The sequence below is a fragment of the Excalfactoria chinensis genome, chromosome Z (assembly GCF_039878825.1).
Source record: "Excalfactoria chinensis isolate bCotChi1 chromosome Z, bCotChi1.hap2, whole genome shotgun sequence".
NCBI lineage: Eukaryota > Metazoa > Chordata > Aves > Galliformes > Phasianidae > Excalfactoria > Excalfactoria chinensis.
In genome coordinates this window covers 7,352,278-7,370,084 of record NC_092857.1, presented here as the reverse complement: position 1 = coordinate 7,370,084, position 17,807 = coordinate 7,352,278, and the positions used below count along the sequence as shown (strand labels likewise).

The window sequence follows — 17,807 nt, the reverse complement described above, 5'->3', positions numbered from 1 at the left end:
GTTTCTGCTTTTTGTGTAGTACTGCAGATATGTATGTTGGGCCTCCTTGTCTCTTAGGACTGAGACTCAAAGTTCTGACCCAAGTATTCAAGCCCACAGATAGCAGTACAGTGCTGTGAATGTTAGAAAGCTTGTCTTGGACAATTTTAGGCACAGGTTGTGCTTTTAGTTCAGTATTACTCATCTGAGCTGGTACTTCACCACCTTAGGAGCTGATGAGAAGGGCCGTTCTAAGCATCTTCTTCATGATGGGTTCATCTCTGTTTCATTTGGTTAAAGAGGAATATACTATACAAACCTGTGGATCTTTTTTTTTTGCTAATAAATAGCCATGAAAAGTATGCTGTCTGCATTTACACTACTTCACCTGTTTCTGTGAAGCAAGTGGGTTGCTTTTCAAAAGCACTTGTGGCAGAAATAGAGGATATCTCCTCTTGTGCCTTTATCTTCTTACTCAAGTGACTGCTTTTGCTGATTGCAGGGTGTTCAAAGCCTTCTGAATGTACTTGTCTGCCAGGGTCAGGACCTTGTAACAAGGGGGAGAAAGATGTCTCTGACCTATGCATATGCATTTATAGCTGTGAATTAAATTGGACATTCTTGTATACATCTGGTAAATCTAATGTAGTGTGAAAACTTCACAGTGGTTTCCCACCTATTATCCTGTAGACTTCAGTTAAACTTTTAAGTGTGCTAATGCGGCTTTGCCTGTCCTAAGCATGTGTTGCAGATGCTTGTGGCTGTGGATATAACATCAGGTTGTGGAAGTAGAAGGATGAGGGTGTGTTTCTGCTTAGGACCCTAAAGGTGGAAACTCCCTGTCTGTGTCTGTATTTTTGGTGTGTACTCTAGCATTATACAAGTTCTGTGACTTCCAGTTTGACTTGGTACAGTGACAGCAGTTTGAAAGTGGATCTTTTAACCTCCTGTTCAAGTACTGGAATTTAGTGATGCTTTAAACAGGCCGAGGAAACCAAAGCTTGTATAACCCAGCCCAGCATCTTGTTGTACAGGAATGGAAAGCATGGAAGTGGTAGAATTTCTCTTGTGTAAATGGGTAGTTCGGGGTAGGGTGCTTACACAGAGCAAACCTTTACACAATAAGTAGGGAGCAGATGACAGGATATCTTGCAAGCTCATATAGAGGAGTACAAAGACTCATCCCTGAGACTGTTTCTGGGAAATGTGTTGGTGTTTGGGTTGTAGGATACTTACTCTTCTTTCACTGCTGGGTGAAATGCTAGAGATGCCAGCTGTAAAGAACATGCACGTATTTGAGAATCTTCAATAAATATTCTTAGACTTCAAAATTATTTTAGATCTTGATGTGTCTTATAAAAACAATTAGCAAGTATTGTAGTTATGCATGTATAGAGTTACTCTTGTTAATCAGCAAAATGCATTTGGTGGCAGCTGAGGGTAATTCTCTTATATGGCCATTTAGCACAGCTTCACAAGTAGCTAGGTAGGGCTGAGCTTGTGGGAAACACCAGTAAAGTATTCTTGCTGTGTGTTGCCATGTACTTGTTCGTGCCATGTACTAGGCCCCAGTACCAAGCCCTGGGGATGCCACTGGATGAAACACTGGCTGGATGGCCAGGCCCAAAGAGCTGTGGTCAGTGGAGTTAAATCCAGTTGGCAGCTGGTCACAACTGGTGTCCGTCAAGGCTCAGTACTGGGGCTACTTGTATTTAACATCTTCATTGATGATCCTGATGAGGGGATTGAGTGCACCTTCAGTAAGTTTGCAGATGACACCAAAGTGGGAGAAAGGCACTACAGAGGGACATGGATAAACTGCATTGATGGGCCAAGGTTAACTGTATGAATCACAATAGGGCCGAGTGTTGGGTCCTGCATTTTGGTCACAGCAACCCCAGGGGACCTTACAGGCTTGGGGAGATATGGCTGGAAAGCTGAATGATGGAAAAGGACCTTGGTGTGCTGATGGACAGTCTGAATATGAGCCAGCAGTGTGCCCAGGTGGCCAAGAGAGCAAATGACATCCTGGCTTGTATCAGGAATGGTGTGGTGAGCAGGACTAAGGAAGTCATCCTGCCCCTGTACTCGGCATTGGTGAGGCCTCACCTCGAGTACTGTGTCCAGTTTTGGGCACCTTGGTATAGAAGGGACATAGAGGTTCTTGAGCAGGTCCAAAGAGGGGCAACAGGGATGGTGAAGGGCTTGGAAAATATGGCCTACAAGGAGAGATTGAAGGAACTGGGGCTTTTTAGTCTGGGGAAAAGGAGGCTGAGGGGAGACCTTATTCCAGTACCTCTTCCAATACCTGAGAGGTGCTTACAGCAAGAGTGGGGTTGATCTCTTCTCACTGGTTACAGGTGACAGGATGAGGGGAAATGGCCTCAAGTTGCACCGCGGGAGGTTTAGGTTGGATATCAGGAAACACTTCTTTTACAGAAAGGATTGTTAAGCACTGGAATGGACTACCCAGGGAGGTGGTTGAGTCACCATCCCTGGGTGTGTTTAAAAACCATTTGGATGTGGTGCTCAGGGACATGATTTAGCAGAGGGTTGTTAGAGTTAGGGTAGCGTGGTTGCGTTGTGGTTGGACTAGATGATCTCTGAGGTCTTTTCCAACCTGAGCCAATCTCCTATGCTGCATTTACTTAGAGGCTCACTGCAGTCAGAACAAAGCTTCTCTTGATCTTAAGTGTCTTACAATGTCCGCTTATCTGGCAGAGTTCTGGCCTGCTGAAAGTGTCGCATCGTACTATGCACTGGCAGTGGAGCAGATGGCTTTGGAGGAGAAGGGGAGTAGTATGCATAAGTGAAGCTGCTGCTTCGGTAGTACAAATGGGATTTATCTGCACTGCTCCACAGCACTGGGTAAACTGGTATGATGTGGAGAAAACTAGCAGATAGTTTTTGCTAAAGAAAATATTAGATATCAAGCAGTGACACTGCAGAACCAAAATATGCCTTCTCACTAAACTGCATGTCACTCCTCTGACAGGTATTCGATCAGTGAGCTTCTATGAGCACATCATCACAGTGGGAACAGGGCATGGTTCCTTACTGTTCTATGACATCAGGGCCCAGAGGTTCCTGGATGAAAGGCCCCCACGTGCCTGCTATGGACAGAAGCAGAAGTTAGGAGGAAGTGAAATTCTGAAGCTGACTACAGGGAAAGGTTGGCTGGTGAGTAGCATGTAGCCACAGAGCTCAAGTGAGTTGTTTTTATGGTAACTGTATGAAATGCATGGTCATGTAGCTGTAAACAAAGAAATGCTGCAAAATTGTTTTTGAGGACTCTTCATGAAGGGTGTTGAGTAGCTGTTTGCTTGAATGTAAGGCAGACCATTCTGCTCATGCACTGACTCATAAATGAACTAGATTTTATGTCTTTCATTACAGTCAAAAGCATAGACTTGTAGTAGTTAATACCTCAAATGTTGCCTTTCTGCACAATGTGATGTTTTAACATGGTTTTCAGATGAAGAGATTTAATTAAACTGTGCACAGTTTTAAAAATTGTGCCTCCCTGAAGTAATGCTATGGCAGGCATTTGAGTTCAGTTTCCTGTATTTCACTATAAAGCAGATAATGAAGAGAAGCTGGACAAAGCCATTATCTTTTCTGTCATTGTGCAACTTCAGAAACTAATGCAACTTGATATCTTCCCTACCCTCCACCCTGTCTGCCTCCAGTGTTTTGTGCAAACCCCTAAAAAAAGCTTCAGGGAGTCTCTGGTATCTTCCAGTTAAAGATGAGTTGTTTGAAGCTTCGAAATTATTAACAGAAAAGATCCCTTTTAGACTCTGGAAACTACATTCTGCTGCTGTGAAACAAGGCTTTCTGTTTGTTTGGCAACAATAACAATCTCAACTTTCTTTTAACAGAATCACGATGAAACCTGGAGGAATTATTTTTCCGAAATTAACTTCTTCCCAAATGCTGTTTACACCCACTGCTACGACTCATCTGGAACAAAGCTCTTTGTGGCAGGCGGCCCTCTTCCTTCAGGACTTCACGGGAATTACGCTGGTCTCTGGAGCTAATGATAACTCTTCCCAAATGCTGATCCTTACACAGTTTTCTACTTTCTTTTCCTTTGTTTTAATAGTGAATGAAACTGTGTGATGCCATTCAATTTTGTTTTAAATGCAAGTTATTTTTGGTCAGAGTTTTCTGTTGGCCTCCAACAGTTTTATACATCTCTTTGAACCAGTTCTTTGCTTTGACCTCCCTGATCCTTTATATGGTAGGTATTTGATATCCCAGTTTATTTTATTTACTCCAAATGACTTCCCATATTTAGGCTATCTTGGCCACGTGCCCCCTCCCCTACTTTGCTGTGAGGTAGGATTCCTTTCTAATAGAGTGGTTGCTCCTGTGCTTTCTGTGAAAGCATGGGGGCTGTGTGTGTGCAGGTACTTTGTGTCAGTTACATTACCTGGAGTGAGGACTACTTGTAATTAAAAAAATATTAAAAATATTTATAAGAGATAAGCTACTACTTTATCTGCAGAGCCTGGCCCTGGCCTCGGTTGATCTTATTTTTTAAAAGTACAAGTCTAATGATACTGTTTATATGTAAAGGAATACAGTAATTTTATGCTGTACTCTTTGGAGCCCAGGGATAGACTCCCCAGGGGTATTACCCATCACTGCAGAAGCACAGGAGTTCTCAAAAGTGCATTTACATTTTAATTGTAGTTTTCAGCGGTGCCAGGAGCAAAAACATGATCTTCTGTTCCTGTACTTGATCCAGGTATCAGCTTGCACAGCTGGAGTTTGAATAGGCTGTTCTGCAATGTGGCTGTTGCAGAATAACATTACATTGAGGGGCCTGCAGAGGTGATGAAAGGAAATGGGGGCTAGGGATACAAGCTTTAATGACAAGAAAAAGTGAACTAAACTACTTTTATTTTCCAAGCGAGCCAAGGCTACCCAACCGTGGTAGCTCGTGGGTTATTTTCAGACAGCCTGAAGTCCAGGTTTTTTGTCCCAGCTTATGGAATTTTTAACGTTTTTAATCTGTTCTGGTTGTTAGGGTTGTTAGCCATCTGCTCTGATAAGCCAATGGAATAAAGAAACTATTTTTCCCTCTAAGGTTAAAAGAGTGTGTCTCAGACTTGTGTAATGCAGGCTAAAGCTTACCACGTAGCAAGATAACTTGCTGTTAGCTCATGTTGCATTAGTATCCTCTGTCATCTAGCTTGCAATAGGAGATGTTCAGTCTTTCCCCAGACTCCCCTACTGCCTTCTCTATTTGAACTCCCTTGAATTTTACTTGGGACTGTGGGTGGGGGGGGAACAGATCTAGTGCCTTTTGGGTCCAGCTGTGAAGTGTATGCACTTAAGTATGGTGATCTTATCTAATACTAGGCTAAAATGCAGGGCTCCAGAGTGCTATCCCTGGTCTTCCATCAGGCACCAGGAACTCTTGCCTTCTTACCATCTGCTGGGATGAATGGTGGAGAAGAGTGCATGCCTTGGCCTCGCTGCTTTGGTGCCAAATGAGCAGTTGAAGCTGAGGAGAAAAGGCAAGACTGGGACGTGCTCTTTTCTCCTGTCTCTGCTGGAGATTACAGCTGCTGCAGTAGAGTGATGCTAGTTTCTGCAAGAGTTCCTACCAAGTTTATCAGAACTACTTACCACAGTCTGATTGTGTCCTCAGAGTCCCTCTCGTCTTTGTACACAGTACCTCCATCAATAATGCCAAGCAGTGAGACCCTGACTTACATCTATTGCTGATGGAATTACACAATATAACGGTCTGCTTCTGAGGGGGAACAGGCTGGTTTATCTGGCATTTAGGCACCAAGGAGAGAAGGTAACTAATTGTAGCAGACGTTCAGCCCTTTCTTCCTGCTCTTCAACTTTTCAGGAATGTGGGATCTTGTGCTGCTATAAATCGTGGGGAGCTGTTCGTTTTACCTCTCACCTCTCTTAAGTAGACTACATTTTTCATTATTATAATCACATGCAATCAAACTAGTGACTTTTATGTTCAGTGATGCCCAGATTGCAGTACTGGGATGGGAAACAAGCCCTCAACAACAATCAGGTGTTAGGTAACAGACATTCCCATGGAACCTGAATCTACAATGCAATGTTAGCTGGAGCGTAGCATTGCGGGTGATGCCCACTCTCTTCACAGACACCTTGTTCCTGGTCATTTCTCCAGCCTTCCCTGTTGTACAGCCAGCTCAGCCAAGGAGAAGTTGCTACTGTTCTCCCCAGGTATTTTCTGGGACTGTTGTAAAGTATTGAGTCCGTTGTTTTGTCCCTTCATCAGTGCTACTGGTGTTAGTCCAAGGTGAGTAAATTACCAAAGAATAGTAAATAGGTGTTTGTTCATAGTCTCATTTGTTCATTTTCCACATAAATTCATTTTAAAATACTTTGCAAGAGTGCCCGGAGACCTGACCAGATTTAGTCTGTCCACAAAGATTGCATTTGTATTGTGAGTGATTCTTGTGACTCCCTTGATGAGGGAGACTCCTGAATTTCATTATGGGGATATTTTTGCTGCCTCTGTTTGAGGTCTTTGGCAGCGTTTTTGTATCTTAAGGATTAAGATAATTGTGTATCAGTTACTCTTCTGTAGAATTTCAACCTCTTTCTTCACTTGAGCACTTGCTTTGTATATAGCTTGCAGCTGCAGAGTTACGAAATTAAAGTTGTGTTCCATCTATACTAAGTTGTGGTTTGGTGTCTTACTTTTTGCCCCTCAGCTGAGAGGGACTGACCTTGTGATGAGCAGATGTCCCTTATCTGGTACAAATGTGAAATAAAGCAGGCCCATCTAGACTGTTTGTGGTGGCTGCCTGTTTTGTTTGATTGCAAGAAACCACAAACAGATTGGCCATCAGTTGCTGCATCGGCAATGCAGCAGCATTTTACATCTTTCAGCAGCTAGCTGAGAGCTCTGAGATCTATTTGTGGTGGTCTGATACCCTTATTTTCTATAAACCCACTTTTACAAGGTGTCTGAGAGGTTCTTAATCACTTTGTTGCAATTGCAGCTATAACTTGGTTGCTCACCTCGGGTACAGCTCCTTCCTAGGAAAGCAGTGTGATGCAGGCAGAGCTGACCTTCTGGTAGCTCCTGCTGCACAAGCCATGTACACCCTTTATGTCTTGAAGTCAAGTGAAAATTGCCCACTGTGCACTTCTGGTCACCCCACAGCTGCAACCCGTGATGTGGCCTCCACTCAAAATAAGTTCCTGAGTGATGCAATGCCTGCAGAGCTTATCTTACGGCTCTGAAGCACGTACAGCGGAGATTTGTCCATGTTGCATACCAGGAAAGCAGAAATACAGCCTCATATTGTCTGAAGGGATCTCCTGTGTGTGCTTTCCCTTGCTTCTGCACTTCATTGTGGTGAGAATGGGTGAGGAAGGGTACAAGAAGAAAGCCCAAGTTAAGTGTTTGATATTGCTCTCAGAACACTTGAGTTTAACGACACGGAGGTGATGCTTACTCACTGCTCAGGAGGTACTTGTGAAAGGGCTTAATCAGAAACGTTTTCATCATGTTCCTTCCATTCTTGTTTTTTTTTTCCATGTTAATTTTTAAGGACTTAAATTAGGAAGTATCTTTTCACTTATTGTGCTGTGTTTCTTTATCCAAACCACGTGATGTTTTGTTATTTAAAACAAACAAACAAAAAAGCTCTTGACAGAAAGGAATCTTTACAATTAAAAATTGAGTGCCTCTAATATCCCAGTGGGAGTGAGAAGGTCTAAGAGTGCACACAGACCCAGCACAGGGTTCCAGCACTGGTGGAATGGAAAGCGCAGGCTGCCTGGCCGCTTCTGGACTGGAAATGAAATCAATAAGCCAAACAGTTGATTACGTACCAATTCTGTCCATCAGACTGAAACCAGAAGAGATGTATAGAAACACTTGCAGTTTACAGTGGGCTGTCTCTAGGTCTGGATGTCTGTTCTTTGATCTCAGAACACAAATCTAGGAATCAACACTTGTTTTTCTTAGGAACTGCTTTTTTTTTAGATTCCCTTATTAACAGGGAAATTTCAGGTGCTCAATTTTAATCTTATTAACCTTGTACTTTTCATTTGCCCATTCACCTGGTCTCCTTTTCAAGGCCTCCCGCAGTCTCAGGGTGAATAAATCACTACGACTCATCCAAATAATACTGAAATGGACCAACCAGAGGTCGATGTACCTTTCTCTTCTGCTGCCTGGATCTTTGTATATTATCCCACAGACTCGTTGCCATCTTAGGGCTGGGTGCATGTCTTGTCTTTTTCTGAGATGAATGTGTGGAAGCTGCAGGTTCGTACTGTTAACTTTCTGTGACTTGTTTCATTTGTTTTAGGGTCTGGTGTCAGCACAGATCGGTGCTCTGGTTTGTCTTGGAATAAATCTTACCTGTGACTCCTGTCAGTGCTCGCTTGTTTGTAAACCTGTGCACAGATGCTGGGTCTTCCCCATCGCCTGTGATGTAATTGCATACGATGCACAGAAGGTGTTTTAAAATGTGTGCTGAATACAACTTGTTGCCTGAGGGTAGAATGTCCTGCAATGAACTGTTTCTAATGTTGTTGGGCTTTTTTGTTCTTGTGTTTGTTCGTTTGTTTTCCAAATACATTTAAAGCTCCAGAGCTCAGGGTGGGGTGCAGATCAGGACATGCTGACACTCGCTGGCTTTTGTTCTGTATCTGATGTTAACAACTGCAATTCCATCTGTTTAACAGAGCCTTTCTCAGCTTGCTCTTTTGCCATGAACTGTGTCCAGCAGCACCGTGTTCTCAATGATCACAGGAGCTGTACAGAGCCAGCAATAACAGCTCTCTTCAAGTGTTACAGAGCACGTTTTTACCTGCACAATCGAAGTTACTGATGCAGCTTGCAGTGGGAAACTGCTGAGAGTAGGCAAGAACCAGCCTGTCTGCTCGTGGGCCTCGGTGCTCAGAGTTTCCTTGTACATTTCTTCCTCTTTGAAAGGTGATTTTTTTTGTTTTCCAAGACAAAGGTGTAACGTATTTGGCTTTGTCTTCTGAATTGGCTTTTAAACAGACAGCTGGGTTTCTGCCTTCTATGCAGATAGAGTGTGACTGATACAAGATGTCTACTCCCAGTTAATCTAATCCTAACTGCATGGTAACAGAAGCACTTCTTAGCTTCCTGTCACCTTAAATGGCCATTCATGTCTGTAACTAACTGAAGTATTGATTCTGCTGATCCATGAGACTACCTTTTTATTTATAAGCAGCACGACTAGCCATCAAACTATTTACCTTTCAACCTGTTTACCTTAATACAACATCACAGAGCTCTAAGGTTTGTGTATTTCCCATTGTAGCTGATCATGGTACCCTGTGTGAATCTAACCTGGAGTTCTTGTAGGTTTGTTAACTCTAGAGTTTCATTGAAATTAAGGCCTCATTTTTATCACAGCCAATTCCCAGTAGAACAGATCGGTTTCGCTTTGTTTTGTGAACTTCAGTGCTTTTCTCTTCTCAGATTTCTCCCTAATTCAAACTAACAGGCTTGAAAGCTGCTTGCTGGGTCTGGAAAATATCAGGTCTGGGTGAGAGAAACCTGTGTCCTGCAGCAGAGAGATCTCTGTTCGTTTACCACAGACTTCAGCCTTGAGCTGTCTAGCCAGCTCAGGTATGGAGATTTCGCTCTTGCAAAGTCTGCAGAGACTGAAATCCTCACACACCCGTACTGTGCAGTGGATGTCAGCAGATCATGGGGTAAATAGATGCTGGGCACCTCTATCAGTGGCATTTTGGTCAACATCACAGCCAGAGATCCTCTGAGCAGAAAGACAGGAGGATGCATTGTGCTGATTTTTAATCCCTTTTAGAAGCTTTCTCCATGTGTATGCATCTAATGGATTATGGAAAAAATCGTACTGTAAGATGAGTTATCTCTAGCTTAAAAGGCACGAGTTGTTACAATTTGCTTTGGCCAGCGTAATACCCAAGGCTGCTGCACTCTGAGGGGCCAGTGTTTGAGCAGTGGAAATAGTGAGGTTTTTCTCCATCATAATTGATGCTTGTGTCACTACAGAACTGCTCCCAGAACGTGCAAAGCTACTGCTCTTCTCTTCAGATGAGGTGTGAAGATGACATGGGAAAGAACAACTGCTCAGTCATTCGCTCCCTCCCTGCTGAAGCTTATCAGTGCGCTTGTGTCTTTGCTTTCATGATGGCTTAGAGCACTGTGCTTTACTGCCAGCCACCTCCACGTGCTTTCAGCTGGGATGGAGCAGAAGGGCTCTGTCTGCAGCTCCATCCACCTGGCTGCTGCTGAATCAGCACCAGCTGTGTGTGCAAGGCTGTACCAGGCCAGCTGGGCCTTCTCTTACAGTGCAGGAATGGTGCAAAAAGGCCAGGATGAGAACCTTCAGACAGAATCTGACATTTTATTCAGAATACATTGTCTCCATACTCAGTCTCAGCCTTGCTCCCTTCTTGCTGCTCCTCTGGACTCCAGCAAGTTCTTTGCTGCCTCATGGCATACTTTACAGGTACCAGACCTGCAAGGCTTGGGGCCGCCTGTCTGAGCCCTGCTGCAGTTTGAGTCTTCTGTGCTTGGACAACAGCATGCTGAGACAGGGCCTCGCCACCTGCCCGTTGCTGTTACCCAGCCTTGATGTCTCCCCCAGCTGGAATCCTCCTCTCAGCCTGAAGGCTTTGCTCCAAATTCATCCCTTGCTGGTTCTTTCAATTATTTTTCTCATTCTGGGGTTCACTGCAAATGTACAAAATCTTACTGATTTCTCAGCTCTCTCCTGAACGTGGTACAGGGCCTTCCCTCCCCTCGGTGAGGCATCAGTGTTATTTGTCTGCTTCCAAGGTGCACAGAAACAAAGATTTCCTGAGCCATTTTTAGGGAGGAGAAGCCACTGCATAGACACAAATGGAATGGTATCTCTGGATAGAACAGGTGGGGGAGCGGTTTGAGAATTTAAAATACCAGAACAGAGGTGTTTCCTATTGCTTTAACAGGAGATTTGTCTTATAATCCACAGAAAGTTGCAGTGCTAGCAGGGGGTTCTGTTAGTTGACATAAAATGTGCCTCTGAATTACAATGCAAAAGTCTATCCCTCTCGTTTGCAATGCAAGGATTCTAACTAAAGACTGATTTGATCCTTATTCCTGGCGCTGAAGTGTTACCATCTGTACCGCAGTCCTTGCTGGTGTCTCCCAAGCATTGTACAGCACTACCCCCATCTAGAAGCAGAAAGGGAGCATGGAGCAATGCAACCTGCTGAACTTCCTTGCTTTGGAGACACCGGAGAAAGGAGACCAGGTTTCATCTGACTTAAGTACAGCTTTAAAGCAATGCTGCTCCTCTCAGATCAGCGCCCCTTCCTTCCTTCTCCTCTATAGATGGCAATACAAAAGTAGACACAGCAATATGTGATCCAATTGATGCGCTTGCAGGTGAAACTCGGGGCTTTTGAAATGCAAGGACTGAGGTTTCCAGTTGTGTGGAGGAACTTGGTGTGAATGCAAGAGTTTAGATCTCTGATTACAGCTCTTCTGCCGGCTTGCCAAATGCAATCAAGTACTCTGCAGTCTTCTGATAAGACTGCAGTAGAAGAGCCATAAAGGTGTAGGCTAGAAACAATCATTTTAGGTCACCTCCATGTTGCTTAACCACATGAACAATGTAATGGTGATTTTAACAGATTGCTTCATGTGTCTCAGTCTCAGCTCTTAGTTTGCTTTTGGGGAAAAGTGTTAATAGGTGCATTTCCAGATCAAATTAAGAGCTTCATTTTCCATCTTACAACTGTGTTACTGTGTTCACATGCCAGAAGAACGTTGCTCTTTGAAAAACCACGTTAGTGTATGTGGCAATGACCCGCACACTTCTTAAATACCTGAGCATCATTACCCATGTTATGGTCTGACGAATGAACCTTCTACTACCACCCCATTCTGCAGATAACTGTAATTAACTGCAGTTTGTTTTTCTGATACTTGAAGTGGTGTGATCTGAAAACCAGTGAACAAGATGTGTTTGTGCATCTCACTGTGGGTATCTCTAAGTAAAATGTATTTGTAGAGTGCGGCGGCTTGGCTGATGGCTTCCTTTCCTGATAGTCCTTCCACAACAATCTGTTGGAAATACCCAGATAATTTATCAGGACGGTGTCTATGATAAAGCAGATTTTATTCTCAATTGCAATGGCAGCCTCCTGCAAGCAGGAGAGCACACATAAAACAGTGTTACATCTCTTATGCTCTGTTACTCAACGCTTATCTCTTTCTCCCCTGGTTCCTCATTGGCTGGGTACTTTAGGTTCACGATCTTCCTGGTGCTAACTAAACATATGGATACAGGATAAATTTTTGCTAGCTAAGCACATATCACTTATTAGTTAACTTCTCACATTTGCTCATTCAACACTTGGTTGTTGTTTCTGGACGACTTGTTTGTCCTTGCATGGCGATAAGTTTGGAAGGAGGATAGAGGGCAGTGTCCCGATGTCCTCCTGTTGCATCCCAACCTACCCACAGGGCGAGACAATCCAGTCTTGTGTGTTGTCCCTGGCTCCTTTGATGTTTGCTAAGTCTGTTTTTCTTTTGCTGAGGGTCTCTTATGGAAACAGAATAGCCCTACAGTATGCTTTCTAGTCCATAATATGATACCTGTACTATTTGGAACTTTTTAAAACTATTGCATTTTTGCAAGCAAGTATTAATCACATAATTCAGCAACTGTATTTCTGAAATAAGCTACTAATATATGTATATTATTTCTACTTTTTCACATCAGCAGTTTCTAAGGACAAGTAACAAAATATAAATACGTTGTGTTCCACTTCTTCAGGTCAATTCCCCTCTTTCTATATGTAATGCAGAAACAAGATTCCATTCCTACAAAGTAAACCAAAGGCAGCTTGACAGTGAGCAGACTTGTGTTTGTCTGCTTAGCAGTCTGGCATTTGTGCAGACATGACTGATTCAATGGAAATAGTTCACCAGTTTGTTGGTTTTGTTCCTTCACCCTTTGCCAGTGACTGCACTGACCCCTAGGGACAGGTTCTCAGCCACTTTCCACAGTTTAAACATCAGTCATGTTCTGCGTATGGCTGCAGTAACAGTCCTTGCTTCCATAGAGGATATGTCTAAAGGCAGAGCTGAGACTATCAGGCTCCTCAGGCAAAAGTGGGCAAATACTGCTTAAGTTGCTGCTTTTCTGTTTTGTTTTGTTTTGTTTTTTTTTTCCTGCTGTTCCTTTAGCTTCTTACAGATCCACGAGGTTTTTTTCGTTAAGGAGCTATCTAAAGTTTACGTTTCTGCACCTGGGAGCTTGACCTTGAAAGTCCAGGCGGACGGCCAATACCCCGGGATATTTGGAAACTTTGAGCTCTGCTATCTCGTTATTGAAGAGAGGAAAAAAAATGTGTGCTCTGTTAAAACTGCTTGTAAAACTGCTTTTCAGGGGACTGCATGCTCCTCGTCCCTTCCCTGAATCCTTTATGCAGTTTTTGAACGCCCATTTGACCACACTGTTAATTTCCCTGAACACACTGTTGGTTATTTTATTAATCTCACTCAGTATCTGGATTTATATCATTCTGAGGAAGTCTTCCCCAGAACCAGAGAATACTGAGTGGCAGGGAGTGTGGAGAGGCTTTGAGGAGACTTTAAAAAGACAGACATCTTCAGTGTCATGGAACTTTACTCCTGAACACTTGAAGAATCCTGAGAGTTTGATCACATATTTGAGGCAGGAATGTTGCGGCACAGGCAGATCTCAGGAGGCACAAATGATTTGGGGCCTGGCTAATGCTTATCGGGCCTTATTCAATACCATTACAGAGAGGGGAAAAGTTTTTGAAGCTGAGAGAGAGAGTCTCAGAGCTGAGATGGAGAGTCTCAGAGCTGAGAGAAATGACCTCCTATATCAGCGTGACACCCTCTGGTCTGAACTTGATGCCCTCTGGTCCAGGCAAGATGCACCCCAGTCCGAGTAAGACGCCTTTCGGTCTGAGCGAGATGCCCTCTGGTCTGAGCGTAACACTCTCCAGTCTGAGCGTAACACTCTCCAGTCCAAGCGCAACGTCCTCCAGTCTGGACATGACACCCTCCAGTCCAAGCATGACACTCTCCAGTCCGAGCGCGACGCCCTCCAGTCCGAGTGTAACAGTCTCCAGTCAGAGCGAGGCTCCTCCCTGAGCCAAGCCGCAGCAGCCGGTAGCGGAGCAGTGCAACCCCAAGCGGACAACACCGGTCTCGGCTCTCCCGGTGGGTCTGTTCCATATCTGGAAGGGGTTGGTGCGCTTCCAGGCTGAGCAGGCGCCCACCGCTATGGCCACGGGGCAGGAGGCCGCGCTGCCCCTGGTCCAGCCCACTGCAGGCCTGGCCGTCCGGCATGAGGGGTGGCCTTAGATGTGGCTGAACGGGAGAGGTGGCCAATGCTTCATCTTTATACTGATTCATGGATGGTGGCAGATGCCTTATGGGGGTGGTTGCAGCAGTGGGAACAAAACAACTGGCAACGACGAAGAGGTAAACCTATTTGGGCTGCTGAACTGTGGAAAGACTTTGCTGCCCAAATAAGAAACATTGTTGTAAAGGTGCGCCATGTAGATGCTCACGTGCTTAAGAGTAAGGCTACTGAAGAACATCAAAATAACCATCAGGTTGATCAAGCTGCCAAGATTGAGGTGGCTCAAATAGACTTGGACTGGCAGAACAAGGCCGAATTATTCCTAGCTTGGTGGGCCCATGAGACCTCGGGTCATCAAACAAGAGATTCAACATACAAGTGGGCCAGAGACCGAGGGGTGGACTTAACTATGGATGCTATTGCTCAGTTTATTCATGACTGTGAAATATGCACCATAATTAAACAAGCCAAGAGGATAAAACCTTTCTGGGGGGAAGGGTGATGGCAAAAATATAAATATGGGGAGGCATGGTAGATTGATTATATCACCTTGCCATGATCTCGCAATGGTAAGCGTTATGTGCTCACCATGGTGGAGGCAACCACTGGGTGGCTCGAAACATACGCAGTACCCCATGCTACTGCCCGAAGCACCATATTAGGGCTGGAGAAGTAGGTCCTATGGAGGCATGGCACTCCAGACACTGCCCCAGCAGTTCCATTCCTATCCCTGTCACCTGGGCAAGAAATAGAAGCCCATGGTGAGGATGGTGTGGATGTGCCAAGCTAGCCACCCCACAGTGGGTGGGTTGTTCTGTGGCCACGAGGCCTGGGTTCGCTGTTCCCCTATGAGGGTTTGGAGCTGGACCCTCCAGGCCAGGATTTGAAGCTGCTGGCACCATCACCTGCTGGGGAGTTTCTTGATGAGCCTCTCACTGATGTTTCTGTTCCATGGGAGGGAACAGATACTTGGAGGATGGCCATACCACCAGCAGTGATGCTGGTCTGCTTCTCCCCTCTGCTTATGCTCTGGGCTCCTGACCTGACATCCAGATCGATGGAGACAGAGGAGGACAGCCCCAAGAAGTCCTCCGTGCAGCAGCCCTGTAGCTTAGGGAAAGGATGAATGGATGAGTGCACCTTGATGTGGGGGACGCCCCATTAGTGCTGCCTTTCCCCTTTTTTCCCTCCACCGCCGTCATGTTCCTGTTTTGGAATTTTGCCATTTCCTCGACTTAGTAAATAATAGTGTGTTAAGTTATGAACTTTTACTTTCAGCTTAGGGATTTGCATGAAAATAGATATAAATTGTTAAGACAGTAAGGTTGCTGATTGCTCACAACTATATATATATGTGTGTGTGTAATAAGCATAATGTAATGATGTAGAATAAGGGGTGGAATGTCATGGTTTTGCAATGTTGTAATTTTGCTATCAGTATTCCACATCATAACACCATGTTAAGCATAGATCATTTTGACAAATCTGCTGCTCACAAAAGAAGACTGAATGTCCCAGGGAACACCACGGTCAGTCATATGACATGGACTCTATATAATCTCACTTCAGTGCTGGACTCACTCTCTTGGATCCTGCCAGCCATGGAAGCGTTCCAGCCGTTTCGCCTAGAGTTACAGTAGGCCTCTCGGTTTCAGGACTCACTCTCTCTTATTTTACTTGATTCGTTAGCCTTAATTCCAATTATATTGTATTATATTTTGTTATTCTGTATTCCAATATAGTATTTTAGTAAATAAGTGTGCCTTCTGAGATCGTTGCTGCTGTATTTATTTTGCTTTTCTTTTTTTTTCCTTTTTCCTTTTGGGATAGCAGCCCTGCAGGCCGTCTATACCCCTGTCATGGGTGCAGGTAGATTTTAGGTTAACCCATGACAACACCTTTCTCCTTTCTTCTGGTACCTCGTTTGCTCTGAAGCAACATTTCCCCTTAGAAGCACTGGACTATACACACACCTCTAGGTATAGAAAGGACCAATGTTGGCTGTACAGCACTAAAGCTTACAGGAGAGCTCCAGAGCTGCATCAGTAGCACTAGATCTGTCTCCGTGTTTTCATTGCTCAAAAGAGCAGGGTGTCTGTCCAGCCATCCTATTTCTCTGTCTCAGCTTCCCTCCTTAGAAGAAGGAAGACTGGTTCGGGAGAAATGTCCTCAGGGCATCCCAAGTTCTATGCTGGGAATTAGAACTACGTGTGAAATGCTGCCCCTTTTCTCTCACTTGGCTTTGCCATGAGCTGCTGCTTTCCACTGCATTTTCTCATGGAGAGACTGTAGCACTGTATGCAAGGTGTAAGAGGCTATAATGTGACTTGGATTGTCACATTTCCTCTAGACAATTGCTACTCAGTGCAGAACGGGTCCCCTGCCGTTGTCTGGGTCTGCTTTCCATCGTGCTTTTAACTGTGCACTACAACCCCTGTGGCAGTGCGCACTGTCCTCCCTTTGAGCGCTCCACCGGCTGCCTGCCTCCATCTCCCAGCCCAGCTGCTCCAAGTTTGCCTGGCGCTCATCACCCCCCTGCTCGGGCGCTTTTTCTTTCCGATCTGGTGGCTCGGCGTCCGCTCCTGCCAGCTGGTGGCACCGCTGAGCAGAACAGGGAAGCCAGAGCAGAGCAGCGCTGTGATCGTGGTTTCGCATAGGCACTCTTTGGCTCTTCCTAAACAGAGCCGTACTACATCCTTACTGCTTCTGAATGGAGGAGCAGTGGAGTCTTTCCCGGTGTGAGGTGCTTCCGTCATTCAGTAGATTCATACCCAGAGAAATGCCAGGATCACGCTGCTGGCGGCGTTCTTGGGAGAAGGGCAGCCCATTTTGTCAGAGGCAAAAAGTGAGCATGTTCACACAGTGCATTACAAAGCAAATAAAGCTGCCCCTTGACTCCCACCTTTCTCAGGCTCCAGCCTCCTCACCTGGAGGAACAAATGTCAGGATGGCTCCAGCCTCTGCCAACCTCAAAGAACGCCAGCCCAGCATTTGTAAACTGCTGATCAGCTGCTTGAAAGCACTGCCCCTCACAGCAGTACCTTTCCCTCTGCATTACAGTGCATCATGAGCTGGGAGAAGTAAGAGAGAAGCCCCGAGACTTCAGCATAGAGCTGCAGTCAAAAGGTCAGCTTGGGAGTTCCTTGTGCCAAAGACATAAACAGAGACATGACGTGGGTCGTGTTCCAGGGATGTTGAAGTCTCAGCAGAAAGATTTGCAGACATCGTAATCAGTGCCTGGTTTGGTGGGTTTTGCTTTGTTTTTCCTGTCAAAAAAAAAAAAAAAATAAATAAATGTATGATTCCAGGTGTTTCTTCCCTCCCCAGACCCACCAACATGGCAAGTGCTGGTGGGGATAAGGAGTCCTCTACAACAGAAATATTGCAGGTTCTAAACTGGAGAGAATGTGGCTAGATTTAAGGTCATCTTCGGGGGCTCTGCCAGCTCAC

The 17,807-nt window shown here is 44.9% G+C and overlaps 1 protein-coding gene across 1 annotated transcript in view; it reads left to right on the top strand.

Moving 5' to 3' along the window:
* DCAF12 (DDB1 and CUL4 associated factor 12) overlaps nt 1–6,665 on the top strand; it is a 29,033-nt gene extending 22,368 nt beyond the window's left edge. Inside the window, exons 8-9 of the mRNA XM_072360165.1 lie at nt 2,975–3,159; nt 3,861–6,665. Of these exons, the coding sequence (XP_072216266.1) occupies nt 2,975–3,159; nt 3,861–4,019 (344 nt within the window). The 3' untranslated portion in view covers nt 4,020–6,665. The remainder of the gene's footprint in view (nt 1–2,974; nt 3,160–3,860) is intronic.
* The last annotated feature ends 11,142 nt before the right edge of the window (nt 6,666–17,807 follow it).